At 42.3% G+C, this 16,179-nt stretch overlaps 1 protein-coding gene across 1 annotated transcript in view; it reads left to right on the top strand.

The window, feature by feature from the left end:
* The first annotated feature begins 9,705 nt into the window (after positions 1-9,705).
* SUSD5 (sushi domain containing 5) overlaps positions 9,706-16,179 on the top strand; it is a 44,999-nt gene continuing 38,525 nt past the window's right edge. Inside the window, exon 1 of the mRNA XM_021071555.2 lies at positions 9,706-10,274. Coding sequence (XP_020927214.2) covers positions 9,710-10,274 — 565 coding nt within the window. The 5' untranslated portion in view covers positions 9,706-9,709. The remainder of the gene's footprint in view (positions 10,275-16,179) is intronic.

Below are 16,179 nucleotides of genomic sequence, written 5' to 3'. Positions count from 1 at the left end.
TAATCCCAGTCCAGCCTCATCCCTAGAGTTCGGCTGTCAACCTCCTCCGATTTGAATGTCCCTTGAGACTGCTTCTCAACTTCTGATTTCCCCATCACTTGTTTGTTGAATGATTGAATGAACAAGAGCAAAACAATTTGCCCACATTCATAGTACTCCCAAGTGGCAAAACCTACTTGTTTCTCTGTTCAACATTCTGCCATGCACTGTAGGAAACAGAGGAAATCTGTCTCTCCCCCTCCCCTTTTCCCCACTACCTATCTGGGTTCAAGTCAATCACAGTTGAGTGCCTGGGAAATTGTCATGTGTAGATTCCTAATGTTATTTATAGATGACTAACTAACTCAATACTGAGGAGATTTAGCTTCCAGTACATAATACTAATAAGAGAAGCTATGTGACTTGATATATATCTTCAACAGTAAACTGAGGTTCCAAATGAATTTTAAAATATTTAAAGCAGCGAGTTCCCATTATGGCTCAGTAGTAATGAACCCAACTAATATCCATGAGGATGAGGGTTTGACCCCTGGCCTCACTCAGCGGGTTAAAGGATCCATCATAGCCGTGAGCTATGCTGTAGATCTCAGATGCAGCTTGGATCCTGTGTTGCTGTGGCTGTGGTGCAGGCCAGCAGGTGCAGCTCCAATTCAACTCCTAGCCTGGGAACATCCTTAGGCCACACATGTGGCCCTAAAAAGCAAAAAATAAATTAATAAAGTATATGAGTTGGCATGTTGACCAAAGGTGATACATGGATTGTCCTCAAAGCACAGGTTTTGTTTTTACTTTCCATTGATTCCCTGAAAATCGTTTCATGGGGATAATCATCCCTCTCCCAAATCCCCACTACGTCTGTGGGTTTTTTTCCAATTCCAGGTAATGGTCCCACTACCGCTTAAATTTGAAAATATAGTTTGTTTTGTTTCGATTTTTCCTTTTTAGGGCCATACCCACAGCATACGAAAGTTCCCAGGCTAGGGGTTGAATCGGAGTTATAGCTGCTGGCCTACACCACAGCCACAGCAACATGGGATTCAGCCATGTCTGCAACCTACACCACAGCTCACCATAATGCCAGATCACTTAACCCACTGAACGAGACCAGGGATCGAACATGTGTCCTCATGGATACTAGTCAGGTTTGTTTCTACTTTGGCACAATGGGAACTCGGCAAATACAGTTTTGTTTCAGAAATTGGCACAAGACAGTTAGCAATCAAAATGTATAATTTTGTTTGCCGTTGAGTCTTCTTCTACCTGTTTGGGCTCTCTGTGGATGCATCTCTGTTTTGGGGACCCCTTATAGCTCTTTGCTGAGCCCTCGGGAAGCTTACACAAACCTCTGCCCTCTTCCCACTGGAGTCCCTTTCCCTTTCCACACAGCCTTGTGTAGCAGGGCCGAGAGAACCCCAAACAACTTTCTCTCCAGCAGTCTCGCATTTGGTCCCATGTTCGCATGAATTTGGGGAAGGCTGGATAGAGACTCCAGCTTGACCAACAGGAGGCATTCTAAACATAGAAAACAGCCATACATGAGGAAATGAGCCACTGGACCCAAACAGAATAATGGAAGTCTTCTTGGAGTCATCTCTTCATTGTGAACAAGAACTGGAGGGCAAAGGAATGATTAGCTCAATAGGTTGATGACAGACTAAGAAGCCAGTGTTCTGATGGCCAAGCATTTCAGGGCCTTCTATCACACTACTTCTCAAAGTCAATATTAAAATCCCTATGCCCGATTTCCCATCATGGCTCAGTGGAAACAAATCCGACTAGTATCCATGAGGACGCAGGTTCCATCCCTGGCCTCACTCTGTGGGTTAAGGATCCGGCATTGCTATGAGCTGTGGTGTAGGTCACAGGCGCAGCTTGGATCTTGCATTGCTGTAGCTGTAGTGTAGGCCAGTGGCTACAGCTCTGATTTGACCGCAAGCCTGGGAACTTCCATATGCCACAGGTGCAGCCCTAAAAAAAAAGAAAAAAAGAAGAATAAAATGCCTATAAAAAGTAAAATCAACGCAAGAGCTATGACGAGGAATATCTGACATGTCACATCATTAGGTTGGGTTTTTCCTGCCTTTCCACCGTGTCCCATGTACATGATGACCATTCTTCTAGAAACGAAGATTTGGATGCATTGCCTGACAAGTACAGGAATATCAATGGGTATGACAGAACAGTCTACTATTAATTCATGGCTACTTGAGCAAGATCTGGGATGAACAGAATAGCAGTCATTGTGTGTAATGACTGAGACTTCCACAGGGAATTCAGCAGAGATGGTCCGTCTGCCCTGCTTTCCCAGAGCAAAAGCACACAGCTCACCGGTCATGCCTTTAAAGAAGAGAGGCTCTTAATGTTAGACAGAATCAAAGAATGCGCTATTCTTATACTTCCTGCTGCTATAAATTAGCCTTGCTCAATTTATTGGGTACCTACCTGTGCCATGTACTGAGCTGGAAGCTGCAGGAACCTAATAAGACACAGTTCTTGCCCTCAAGTGGTTTACAGGGCAATACAATGGGCTAAGGCACCCTGAATGTAAAAATCATTATGGGTAATCATTTTTTCTGTAGAAAGTTTTTGATTTATAAACTAATTCTAATCTCAAAAACCTTGTATGTTAAGTAGCACTTTCATCTCTATTTCTTTTTTTCTTCTTCTTCTTCTTTTTTGGCCACTCCATGGCATATGGAGTTCTCAGGCTAGGGATCAGATCTGAGCTGCAGTTGTGACCCACACCACAGCTGCAGTAACGCCAGATCCTTAAACCACTGTGCCAGGCCGGGGATCAATCCTGCGTCCTGGCATTGCAGAGATGCTGCCAATCCCATTGCACCATAGTGGGAACTCCTCTATTTTTTTTTTTGGCTGTGCCCATGGCATGTGAAAGTTCCTGAGCCAGGTTTGATTCCTGGCCAGGGATCAAACCCATGCCACAGCAGCAAGCCAAGCCACTGTGGTGACAACACCAGATCCTTAACCTACTGTACCACAGGAGAACTCCCTCATCTCTATTTTATGGGGCAAGAAACTGAGGTCCAGGAAATATAGTGATGTGTTCATGGGGATATTAAGTTGCAAAGTCAGACTTATACTCTTTTCCAGAGTCTTCCCTCTCAGTGGCATTTGTATCTAACAAAGATCAAGGTCTTCAGTGATCCTTGCAGAATTCAAACCAAGAATTGCAGGAGATATTTGGGAGACTGGAGCTCTGGGGCCCTGAAAAGCCAGCACAGAAGGAAACTTTGAATAACATCCACCTGGAAATCAGTCTTGTCCTGAGGGGTAGCACTGCAACACCACTCCTCGGCTGCCCTGAACTGCCTTTCTGCCAAGTCCAAAGCCTGTCTTCCTTTGGAATCGGGTCTTCTGAATTGCTTTCTGAAGGCTTGTTCCTACTCTTCATTAGATTAGCTGTAAACACTCTGAGTAAACAAAATAAAATTTCTCTACCATTGGCAGCCCATTGCTAACTGCTACACCTTGGATGGTTTTCTTTTATTAATAATTCAATTGCCAAAAGGGGGGGGGAGTGCTTGGTAGGGACTTGGCTCCAGCTACAAATCAAGTTCAGACCCCGGAGGAACTTGAAAGAACTCCCAGCGCCCACAATGGCTCTTCAGTATAGCCTGTGTTTACTCAGGATCCAGCCCACAACCTCTGCAGCCCTGAAGGCAGCCTGCATGTAAATGCTACATTGTGCAGTGATTTTTCGGTTATGTGGCTTTGGACTGGAGATGAGGCTGCTTCAGATCCATCAAGTTTAAAATCTATGTTGGCTAGCATATACTGCTTTTGAGGCTCATTTGTTTACCCTTGTGCTCATCAAAGCTTACTTACATGCCTACTATGTGCTTGGCACTGTACTAGCTACCAGAGACAGAACATAAATGGACATGGCCATCGCCCTAAAAAGAAGTTAAGAAGAGATCCATGCAATCCCTTGACAAGTTCCTTATGTTACTGAGAGCATTCCCTTGACCCTTGACATGCTCTCTTCTTGGGGTCCTTGGGTGAGTTAACCCCACAGATCTAGTTGCATGATGAATTCATCAAATAGGGTAGAGAACCTACCATGAACCAGACATTCTCAAGGCATCAGAGATAAAAACACAGAAAAGACGTGGTCTCTGTCCTCAAGGGCATTCAGACTGCTTGGAGAGACAGATCTGCCAAACAATCACTCCATTAAAGAGCCATGATTACTGGGACAAGTATTCAGGGTACACTGGGAGCACAAAGGAGAGAATCGTCAGTGGGGAGATTGGACTAGTTACAAAGAAGACTTCTCAGAGGAGATGATGCTAGTATTGAGTCAAGAAAGATGAGTACGTTTTTAAGCAGATGGGCTGAGGGAAACAATACCCACAATACCATGGTAAGTATTCACTCATTCATTTATCAGACATTCATTGAGTACTTATGTGCCAGGTACTGAGACAGGGGCTTTGGTAGACACTAAGATACAGAGATGGTAAGAGCCTGTTCTTACCTTCTGGAAACATATTCTCCAGAGAAAGGGAAGAACCCATAAATATAATCACAAAACAGTGACCTAAGCTGTGCAGTCACAAGCTGCTCGAGAGGTTACTTTTGGTTTCTTACTCACACCTGGATATAACATGTAGCAAAAGCATTCAAACTACATACTAAGTGCTCCCAAACAGATTCTTCAGTCTCCATTTTCTGCACATATTTCACATAAACTTCATCTATAATGTCCCACATTTTCCCCTGACCTGCTTACTGGTGACCTCATGCAACTTACAGGCCACTAAAAAATTGCCTAGTAAACTGAGTGGCTGGTGGGTCTTTGAACAGCTTTCCCGCCATGACCAGAGATCATAAGGAGTGAGCTGTTCCTAACTCCTTGCATCCACGCACACTTGATTTATATCCTTGATGACTCTGCACACTGTCCTTGAAAGGGAGAAATTGGTTACATAGCATCAGAAAACAATCAGGGAAAATGAAATGGGTCACAGGTTTTTGTTCATGTTTAATCACATTTTCAAACTCACCCACTACTTGATGAAAACATGCAAAAGCTAGGAGTATAAAATTAAGGATTACCATTCTGGCTTATGGTATTTCTAGTGCTAATAATATTTATCCAGAAATGAAAAATATGTCAAATATGAAATTGGATGGGACCCTGGGACAAGTGTAAATAAGAGGTATAAACCAGGATGTTTGGTCATTCAAAGTTTCTTTCCTGTTTCCCAGAGCAAAAGCCAGAGAATATTATGGAAAATATCATGGAATTATCAGAAATTATTAGTAGCTTATATTCAAATTAATCAAGTGCTGATGTCAACTGCATGTGCTCTTCCGGGTATATTGTCATTACCGGAATAAATAAATACCAGCTTTGGCACCTGTTATGTTATTAACCAGTAAATAGTTTATTTTAATTCCTTCACCCAGCAAGAAGAGTAGCATATTTTTACTGTTTTATCTCAGGGCTGTATCTAGAGAGAAATTGATAGCCATGTACTACCGCCATGAACAAGAAGTTACAATAACTGTACAGCAATGAAAACTATACACAAAATGAAAAGACAACCTATGGACTCAGAGAAAATATTTGCAAATGATGCAACAAGGGCTTAATTTCCACAATATACACACAACTCATAAAACTCAACAACGTGGAGCATGATGGAGGATAATGTGAGAAAAAGAATGTATACATGTATGTGTGACCAGGTCACTTTGCTGTATAGTAGAAAAATAAAAAACAAGATAAAATAAAAACCTCAGCAACAACAAAAAATCCATACAATTCAATTAAAAAATGTGCAGAAGACCTAAACAAACATTTCTCCAAAGAAGACATACAGATGGCAAACAGGCACATTAAAAAATGCTTAACACCACTAATTATTAGAGAAATGCAGATCAAAACTACAATGAGGTACCACCTCACACAGGTCAGAATGGCCATCATTAAACCAACAAACAACAAATGCTGGAGAGGGTGTGGATAAAAGGGAACCCTCCTACACTGTTGGTGGGATTGTAAATAGGTGCAGCTATTATAGAAAACAGTATTAGAGGTTCCTCAAAAATCTAAATATAGAGCTACCATATGATCGAGCAATCCCACTCCTGGGCATATATTCAGACAAAACTCTAACTCAAAGAGATACATGCGCCCCCCCGCCCCATGATCCTAGCAGCACTATTTACAATAGCCAAGACATGGAAGCAACCTAAATGTCCATCAATAGATGAACTGATAAAGAGGATACATATATACAATGGAATACTACTCAGCCATACAAAGAATGAAATAATGTCATTTGCAACAACATGGACGGACTTAGAGATTATCGTACTAGGTGAGGTAAGTCAGAAAGAGAAAGGTAAATATCATATGATATCACCTATATGTGGAATCTTAAGTATGACCCAATGAATTTATGACTCACAGACAGAGAAGAGACTGTGGTTGCCAAGTGGGAGGGAGATGGGGGAAGGAAGGATTGGAGGTTTGGGGTTAGCAGATGCAAACAATTATATAAAGAGTGAATAAATAACAAGATCCTATTGTATAGTGTAGGGAACGATATGCAATACCTTGTGATAATCCATATTGGAAAATATGAAAAAGAATATATATATATATATATATATGAATTGCTTTGCTGTACAGCAGAAATTAACACAACATTGTAAGTCAACTATACCTCAATAAAATAAACTTAGGAAAAAAGAAGATACAATGGTTTAGGGACGATTTACTATGTGTAAACCCATAAGGCTTACTGTTTTGAAAGCAGTCCACAGCAATGGGGAATTCTGCAGTGTCCAGACTGCAGAGCACACTGCCCTGCCACTATGGCCCCTTGCCATAAAAGACACAATTCTTTAAAAGTAAGTAAAGATGTCTTATGAAACTTGGGGAAACCAAAGAGTAGAATGGTGATACAGACCCCTAGAGTTTTAGGGGTCAACTATTCTCCATTTGTTAAGCAGTTCCTACCTGGCTACAGGGCACTGGTGGAGATTGACTGCTTGATCAAGTGAGTATGAGACCTTAGCTGGTCTCATGAATGCGGCATTTTTAATTATACTGGAGAATTCCACTGTTAAATGGAAATGGTGTATATACAAGAGTAGGGCTGGAAGAAACTAGTATATTACATGAGCAGGTGGCTCAGATTCCCTTGGCACTGGCTTCTACTGCTTTGTTATGTCCACCCCAACCCACATCTATGGACTCATGGGGAGTTTCACCTAACAGAAGGAAAATCTTGGGCCTGCTCTACACTTCAGTGTCCGCGATGTGGCACTAGCCATCCCTACTCCGGTACAGAGCTGAAAAACAGTAGTGACACAAAAGGACAAACATTTTGATTCCAGTTATATGACATACCTGGAATAGTTGAATTCAGAGACAGAAGGTAGAACAGCAGTTACCAGGAACTAGAAGGCTGGAGAAATGGGATTTACTGTTCAAAGTTTCAGTTAAAGATGAAGAAAATTTTCTGGAGATGGATAGTAGTAATGGTTGCACAACAATGTGACTGTACTTAACACCACACAATTGTACTCTTAAAAATGATTGAAGTGGTTAAGTTTTATGCTATGTATATTTTACCACAAGGAAAAAACTGTAGCAAAAGAAAATTCTCCCAATGTGTGGAACTTTGGTTTATATGAAGGGTGAGGTGGCCTTAGTCATGGATCTGCACGATTTATGGATAATCCTAAAATAGCTTGTCAGACATTTGACAAAGTTCAAGACTGTAAGACTGATAATAAGATGTTGGAATGGACCTCTTGGAATGAGCAGTCTGGAATGTGCATGGGAGGCACTCAATGGGGAGGGTGCCCCTAATAATGAGGGGAGTGTCTTGGAGGACTGCTTATTGAGTGTATTGGTAATTCATTCCTCTTATTGCTAAAGAGTATTCTGTTGCATAAACTGACAATTTGTTTTTCTGTTCATCTGATGATGACAGCTGGGTGGCTTCTAGCTTCTAGTGATTGTGAATAAAGCTGCTCTGAAATTTGTGAATAAATCTTTGTGTGGATATATATTTTCATTTCCTTCAGATACAGAGCCAGGAGTGGATTCTGTGTATTCAGAGGGGTATATGTTTAACTTTATATGAAATAGGCAGTTTTCTAAAGCAGTTGTACCAATTAAACATTTAGAGCATGCTGTCTTCTCAGATTAGGACAGACCAAGACAGATCTGAATAAAGACAAACTTTAAAATGTCATGAAGATTAATTAAGTGTAAAATCCAATCGACTCTTCTAAAAACAGTAGGCACAGTTCCTGAGGGAATCAAGGAATGGTTCCTGCAGATGCCTTCTGCCCCTCCCCTCCTTTCTCAGCAACAATCAGGCTTTAAAAGGTCCCCTCCAGCCCAGACTTGTGAATTCTCAGCCCTCAGGTTACCAGCTAGCTGTCAGAAGAGGAGTAGCTAAGTCAATTCATTTACACTTCCATGTGAATGATTGTCAGGCCTCACCACACAGCACCCTAGAGTATTTATATTTTAGAAGCAAAGTTTTATTTCACAAAGGAATTAATCACTAATAATAACCTTGCAGTTGATATTTGGGGAGGAATAATGAGAAGAAATAGCTTTTCCAGACACTTTGAAAATTATATGAGCTGAGGGATTTCCTGTCATGGCTCCACGGTAATGAACCTGATTAGGATCCATGAGGATGCGGGTTTGATCCCTGGCCTTGTTCAGTGGGTTAAGAATGGGGCATTGTGGTGTAGGTCGAAGATGCGGCTGGGATCCCGCATTGCTATGGCTTCGGTGTAGGCCAGCAGCTGTAGCTCCGGTTCCACCCCTAGCCTGGGAACTTCCATAATGACTTGGGTGCGGTCCTAAAAAGAAAAAAGCAAAACAAAAACTATGTGAGCTGAAGTGACACCTGTAGTAAAATTAGACATGGGTCCAAAGCCCAGTTCTCACCTTAAAAAGAAAGGAGATGGTCTTTCAATGTTTCTGTCCTAGCTCATTGTCATGGGGACAATCATCTGTTCCTTTTAGGACCAATCACTTTGTTCCATCTTCCTTAAATGTCTGTCTTAGATAAGTGTGTGCCCATTCAGAGTCTGGCACAAGGGCAGGCAGGCTGTAGGCACACAATAAATACCTGTTGACCAGTACATGAAGATGGAAGAGGTTTGTAAACTGTAAAGTGCCCTGGGTGTGGGCACTTAAACAATGCTGATCTTTATTACTCCTAGTAGGTGCACATCCTCCTGCCTTCACCTGACCATGCTGATGCTGGGGGACAGGATAGGGGTTGAGCTGAAAGAAGGAATCAATTTAGGGCAGGAACTCCTGCAGCAGAAGCCACTGGGACACTTACATAGAATGTAGATTCCCAGCCCAGATGGGAAAAATCCGAACCTCTGTCCCTCTTCAGATTAAAGAGCCCTGCTTTGCGAGGTGTGATACCAGCAACAACCCCACCAGCGGCCCTGCTGATCCTCGAGAAACGTTAAGGCCTATCTGGCACAGTCCTGAAGGAAGCGTCCAGAAGATACCCCTTTCTGAGAGGCTTTCGCACTATACTTTTAGGGAAGAGGAGTCTCGGTATTCCCTGTGTTTCACTCCTCAGAGTTAGGCTGGCAAGTTAGATTTTTCTTTTTCGTACTAAATGTTCTTCCTCTACAGGAGGACTCCAGCTGGAAAGTCAAGAAGCAGAGGACAGGGTTAGGCATGCGGTTTTTCGCGATCCTCCCAGAGGGGCCTGGCCTCTCAGACTGCGTCACCCTTTCGCAGAGGGTCCCCAAGCAGGCAGGGGTTCCCTGCAGCCGATTCGCCACTCTCTCCGCCTCCCCACGCCCTTACCCTCCGTCCTGGCTGAGCCCAGGGAGCTCACCGTCCGGGGCAGCCTCTTTTGGCACCAAGGCCTCCAGGTGCCCGGCACGAAGGCGGAGCCGGGCCACAGCCGCCTCCCCGGCGCCGCGGACAGTACCCCCCCGGGAGTTCGCGGACCCAGTGCAGCGGCTCCAGCGTCTCCAGCCTCCCCTGCTCCCCGCACTCCTCCCTCTTGGCGCGCTGGACGCAAAGCCTGCGACGTGCAAGCAGAGCGCAGAGCCAAGTGGCGCGCACGGGGCACCAGCGCGGACAACCCTAACGTCCCACAGCTGGAGCCCGCGCTCCAGTCACCGGCCAGTGGACGCCCCGACCATGGCTGCTGAAAGACCCAGCTCCGGCGCCTGGTTCTGGGCGGCGGCGCTGCTTCTGCTTGGCCTGCAGCGCCTCTCGGTGCGGGCGGATGGTGAGTGTCGCTGGAGCGCAGGTAAAGCAGTGGGCCGGGGTTGGCGCGTGGGCACTCCATGGAGAAAGCGAAGCTCGCTCTGACTGAGCCTGAAACAAGGCAAGCCTGGGAGGGAACGAGGCCAGCGGCAATCCTACGACCCTGCCTCACTCTCCTAGCTCACCGGGTCCCAAACGCTCCCCACCCCCACCCCCGCCCCCTCGGGTCCCTAGACAACCCCTTCACACTGGCGCGCGCATCAGAAAAAGTCTTTGCTTTGGATCTGCAGCCCCGTCGCTAGCTTTCCCAAGATCTCCACGAAAGGTCTTTAAAAGATCTTTATCCCTCTGCAGAGAGATCATTTCCCACGTGTATTAAGTGTGCTCCGCATGGCAAGGCTGGTGATCACGACTTCCTCGGCATTTCGGTTTGGTCCAGGAATATGTGAAAGATGAGTGCAAATCAGCAGAGCAGGAGAGAGGAGAGTGTCCTGGGGAGGGGAAGAGCACCAGCAAAGGCCCTCTGAGTGGCGGGGTCGGGTGGGGAATGGGATAAATGAGAGTGGCTGGAGCGGAAAGTTCAAGGTGAGGCTGTCCTCCCGCACAAAGCTAAAGAAATAGGTAAGGAACTGATTATTGTAAGTTCTGAGAATTGACTCTGTGTTTTGAACATGTATTCAGCTTTCAATACTTTCCTTAAATTAGCGTGATCGTAGCCTTAGATCAGTTAAGTTTCAAAAAGCTAATTCAGCTGTGTTTTGATTTTGGAACAAAACCCCGCTGACTTGGTGCAAAAGGATCTAAAAGGAAAAAAAAAAAAAAAAAAAGCCAGGGGTTCTCACATCCACGACCGGTTTCTAGTAAATCCAAGCTTGGGACACATCAGATAAAGGAAAAAACCCTCAGCTGATTTAACATGCTTTATATATTTTTGAATGTCATTGCTGTTTAGCAGACAATATTAGGTGAAATGAGAAGACTTGACAAAAAGAAGCATAGGGGTTAGGGAAAAGGAAAAGCAAGGGGGAAACTTCCAGGTATTATCTTAGAATTTAGGGTGCTCTTTGTCCTAAGCGCCAGCTTGTAGAACTCTTTGCTTCCAATTAAGGATGAATGTTGGTCTTAGCTCTCCATATTCTCAGGGAGAGTATTAGAGGGAAAACAATGTTAACTTTGAAGGTTCCTAGTGATCACTGTTAAATTTTTTTTTTGGTTTACGAAACTTAGCTTTTATTCTTTTTTAAAAAATTATTGAAGTACAGTTGATTATAGCATTGTGTTAATTTCTACTATACACCAAAGGGAATTGGTTATACAAAAACATTCATTCCTTTTCATATTATTTTCCATTATGGTTTGTCACAGGATGCTGAATATAATTCCCTGTGCTATACAGTGATCACTGTTAATTTGTAATTGAGATAAAATTCATATAAAATTTACCATGTCTTTTGGCCGTGCCCATGGCATGCGTAAGTTCCCAGGGCAGGGATTGAACCCATGCCACAGCAGTAACAACACTGAATACTTAACCACTAGGTCACCAGAGAACTCCTAAAATTTACCATTTTAAAATGCATAATTCTACAAGGAGATCCTGCTGAATAGCATTGAGAACTTTGTCTAGATACTCATGTTGCAACAGAAGAAAGGGTGGGGAAAAAATGTAATTGTAATGTATACACATAAGGATAACCTGACCCCCTTGCTGTACAGTGGGAAAATAAAAAATAATAATAATAATAAAAAAAAAATACGTAAAAAAAATAAATAAAATGCACAATTCAAGTATTTTTAGTATAGTCATCAACCATCACAACCCTTTAATTTATGAAACAGCGTTTCATCACTCGAAAAGAAATCCCATACCTATAAGGAGCTAATCCACTCTTAATTCTTTACTGTAGTATGTTTTGACCTGACATCGAGTCATGAAAGTTAAGCTGATTTTAAAGAATGCAAGTAGAATAAATTGGATCTAGTGTTGACTTTCGAACAATGTATACTATTGTACCAATTTTAATTCCTTTTTAAAAAAATCTCTGAAATACATGAGGCTTTAGAGTTGCACCCCATTATAAGCACTTAAGTGAAATGCCAGATGGGTATGGATCAATAGTTTGTGCCTGTCTGGCCTGATGTGGGTCATAGAAAATTGAAGACAGAAATATCATTAGACAAGGAGAAAGTAATGATAGCACCTGAGCATATTTTCTTGTTAACGCTTGCTAGAAATGCCTCCATTTCTCCCTTCTCCTTTCCTTCTTCCTTCTTCCCTGATGGAGAACTATAGGTACACTTGCTTTCGAGAAACTCCACTTGTTGAGCTCCAACTTTTATAATAGAGCCATTGAAAAATTAGAAACTATGAAAGGATTCTTTTCTTTACTAAATATATGTTTAACTACCACCACTTTTCACATTTAGGTATTTGTATTCTACAGAGATGGAAGGAGGAAGAAGAAATGTTCAACTAAACTGATGTGTTAAGACATTTGAAGAGAGAATTTAGAGTTGTTAAAAACTCCATAACTTATTAAAAAATAAGTCAGTGAGATAAACTCAAATGAGAACATTTAGTTTTACGCTGGACTAATTAGATATGTACCTCATACATAAAAGAGGCCAGCTAGTGTAATTTAAAATTTTGAAACTGAAAAATCTTCGCTTTAACTGAATGCAAATTAACTTTAGTGTTTGGGTAATGATTACAGGGAAAGACTCATTAATCCAACGGGTAATTTGAGTGTCTACCATATACTCAGTACTGTCCTTGCTGTTGAGACTAAAATAGTGAGGAGAAACAGGTACTTGCTATCAGGGAGCTTAATATCCAATGGGAGAGAGAGTCATTAAGCTAATAATTACATGAATGAAATGTGAAACTGCAGTTTTGATAAATGATAAGATTAAAGGATGCAGGTACTAGGTATTAGGAGACTTTTGACTTGGTGTAGAGGGATATGAAAAATGAGTAAAAATTCGCTAGGCAAAGAGGGAGAATAAAGAGTATCTGGATAGGGGAGTTCCCATCATGGTGCAGCGGAAACAAATCTGACTAGAAACCATGAGGTTCCAGGTTCGATCCCTGGCCTTGCTCAGTGGGTTAAGGATCCCACGTTGCTGCGAGCTGTGGTGTAGTGTTCAGACTTGGCTCGGATCTGGCATTGCTGTGGCTCTGGCATAGGCCGGCAGCTGTAGTTCCTATTAGATCCCAGCCTGGAAACCTCCCTATGCTTCGGGTGCAGCCGAAAAAGACAAAAGACCAAAAAAAAAAAAGAAAGAAAGAAAGAAAAGAGAGAGAGAGAGTATCTGGATAAAGAATAACATGTACAAAGAAACTGTGAGTGGTGGAGAAATGGGACATGTGATAAGCAACAGAGTGGCTGGAGCAGAGAGTCCAAAGTGGAGGTAGATTGAGATGATGCTGGGGAAAATGGTGTGGGACCAGGTTTTGTTTTAAACTGAAAGTGGAAAGGAAACCATTGTATGGTTTCAAGGAGTAGAGTGACTGATCAGGTTTTGCGTTTCGAGAAGCTCATCCTGAGAGTAGGAAGAATGGGTGGGACCATGGCAAGACTGGGTATGGAGAGACTAGATAAGATGCCAGCCCACTTGTCCAGGTGAGAGAGGATGTGGGTGGAGAGAAGGATGGGGCAAATGGAAAGGATTTGGACCAAAGAGAAAAATGTGAGTCATCCATGTCAAGATGATTTTGAAACCATGTGTATAGATGGAATCCTAGGCTTTACAGTGAGAAGAAATGACCTACTTTAATTTCTCCACAGATTTTTGTTACTTAAGTAAAAATGTTTCACTACAACCTTGTTGAAATAGTTATAATAGCTTTTTTTTTACTAGATTCCTTAGGATTTTCTGTATGCAAGATCATATCATTTGAAAATATAGTTTTTTTTCCTTTCCAATCTGCATGACTTTTATTTCACTTTCTTCCCTAATTGTCTTGGAGAGACTCACCAGTACAATGTTGAATAAAAGTGGCAAGAGCAGACATCCTTGTTGATAAGGATCATAGGGGAAGGCATTCAGTCTTTCAGCATCAAGTGTGATATTAGTTATGAGAGTTTTACAGATGCTCTTTATCAGGTTGGAGATATTCCTATTCCTAGCTTATTAAGTGTTTTTATGGTGAAAATGTATTGAATTGTGACAAGTGCCTTTCTGCACCTACTGAGATGATCATGTAGTCCATTAACTGATTTTGACATATAAACCAACCTTGTATTCTTGGTCATGGTGTATAATTCTTTTTTCTTTTTCTTTTTTCCCTTTTTGGCCATCCCATGGCATATGGAGTTCCCAGGCTAGGGATCAGATCCAAGCCACAGTTGTGACTTATGCTACAGGTGCAGCAAAACCAGATCCTTTAACCCACTGCACAGGCCGGGAATTGAACCCACACCTCCACAGCAACTCAAGCTATTGGAGTTGGATTCTTAACCCACTTCACCATGGCAAGAACTCCTAATTTTTCTTAATTTAGTGAAGACACATACAGTTATAAATTCCCCTCCCATTGTGGTGAAGTGGGTTAAGAACCTGACGCTGTCCATGAAGATGCAGGTTTGATCCCTGGCCTGGCACAGTGGGTTAAAGGATCTGGCATTGCCGCAGCTGCAGCGAAGGTCACAGCTGTGGCTCAGATTCAGTCCCTGGCCTGGGAATGTCCACATGCCAACAGCAATTGCTTATCTAGGGAAAAAATGCTATGAAATTAAACAGAGGGTTTTTTTGTTTGTTTGTTTGTTGCTTGTCTTTTTAGGGCCGCACCAGTGGCATATGGACATTCCCAGGTTACGGGTCAAATAGGAGCTGTAGACACTTCCCTACACCACAGCCATAGCAATGCAGGATCCAAGCAGTTTCTTTGACCTACACCACAGCTCATAGCAACGCCGGATCCTTAACCCCGGATCCAGGATCGAACCTGCTTTCTCATGGATAATAGTCAGGTTCGTTACTGCTGAGCCACACTGGGAACTCCTAAACAGAATTTTGGTGGTCAAGCGCCTGTGCAGGGGAGATAATATTAAAAGCACGGGGCTCACATGATGCAGAGAATCTGACCGACCTTTCCTCCTCACGCCACTACTGTCACAGCCACACACACACACATATATATATATATGAATCTGGGACCCTAAAGGGCTGAACTCACAAGATAAGAGTGAACAAGGATAAACAATATCCCCTTTCTTTATTCTCAAGCACTGTTGGATGAGTTGTCTTGGTGGTTGGAACCCAAGTGCTAATCTTCATTGGGAATTGTAGTCCTAACGAAAATAGATATCTAAGATTTTTCAAGCTGTGGATCTAGTTTAAATGGCTTGAGACTGATATTTATCCAGACACCTGATAGGAACAATTGGAACTCCTCTCCGGAGGAAAAAAAAAACAACAACCCTTCATCTCATACTTCAGAAAACCCCATACAAATACTTTTTCAAAGGCAATAACCACCAAAGTAAAATACAGGAAAGAGTACAAGGAAACAAGACACCATGAGTGAGAAGCAACCAATAACAACATGTAGCAGAAACTGACCTAAAAATAAGTCTGATACTGGAATTAACAGGCATAGATTATAATACAATGGTGATTACTATAAAAAAATAAAAGATAAGTTCGAAAATATCTGCAAAGAATAGAAACTATGAAAAGTGGCTTAGCTGATTTGAAAAAGAACAAAATAGGAATTCTAGAAGTGAAAAATACAGTGATAAATTTTTGGCTGCATAGCAGACACATTTGAAAAAATAACTTATCCTTGAAAAAGAAATCAGAAGGCATCGTCCAAAATGTAGTAAAGATACAAAAAAGATGGAAAATATTAAGGTGCTAAAGAGACATGAAGGAAAGAATGAGGATTAACATATACTTTAATCAGAAATCCCAGAGATAGCTAA

This window comes from Sus scrofa, chromosome 13, assembly GCF_054392235.1.
Source record: "Sus scrofa isolate SSC_HxYL_T2T_F1_AM1 chromosome 13, Sscrofa_HxYL_maternal_Yorkshire_Landrace_v2.0, whole genome shotgun sequence".
In the NCBI taxonomy this organism is placed as follows: Eukaryota; Metazoa; Chordata; class Mammalia; order Artiodactyla; family Suidae; genus Sus; species Sus scrofa.
This window is presented reverse-complemented; position numbering and strand designations above follow the sequence as displayed.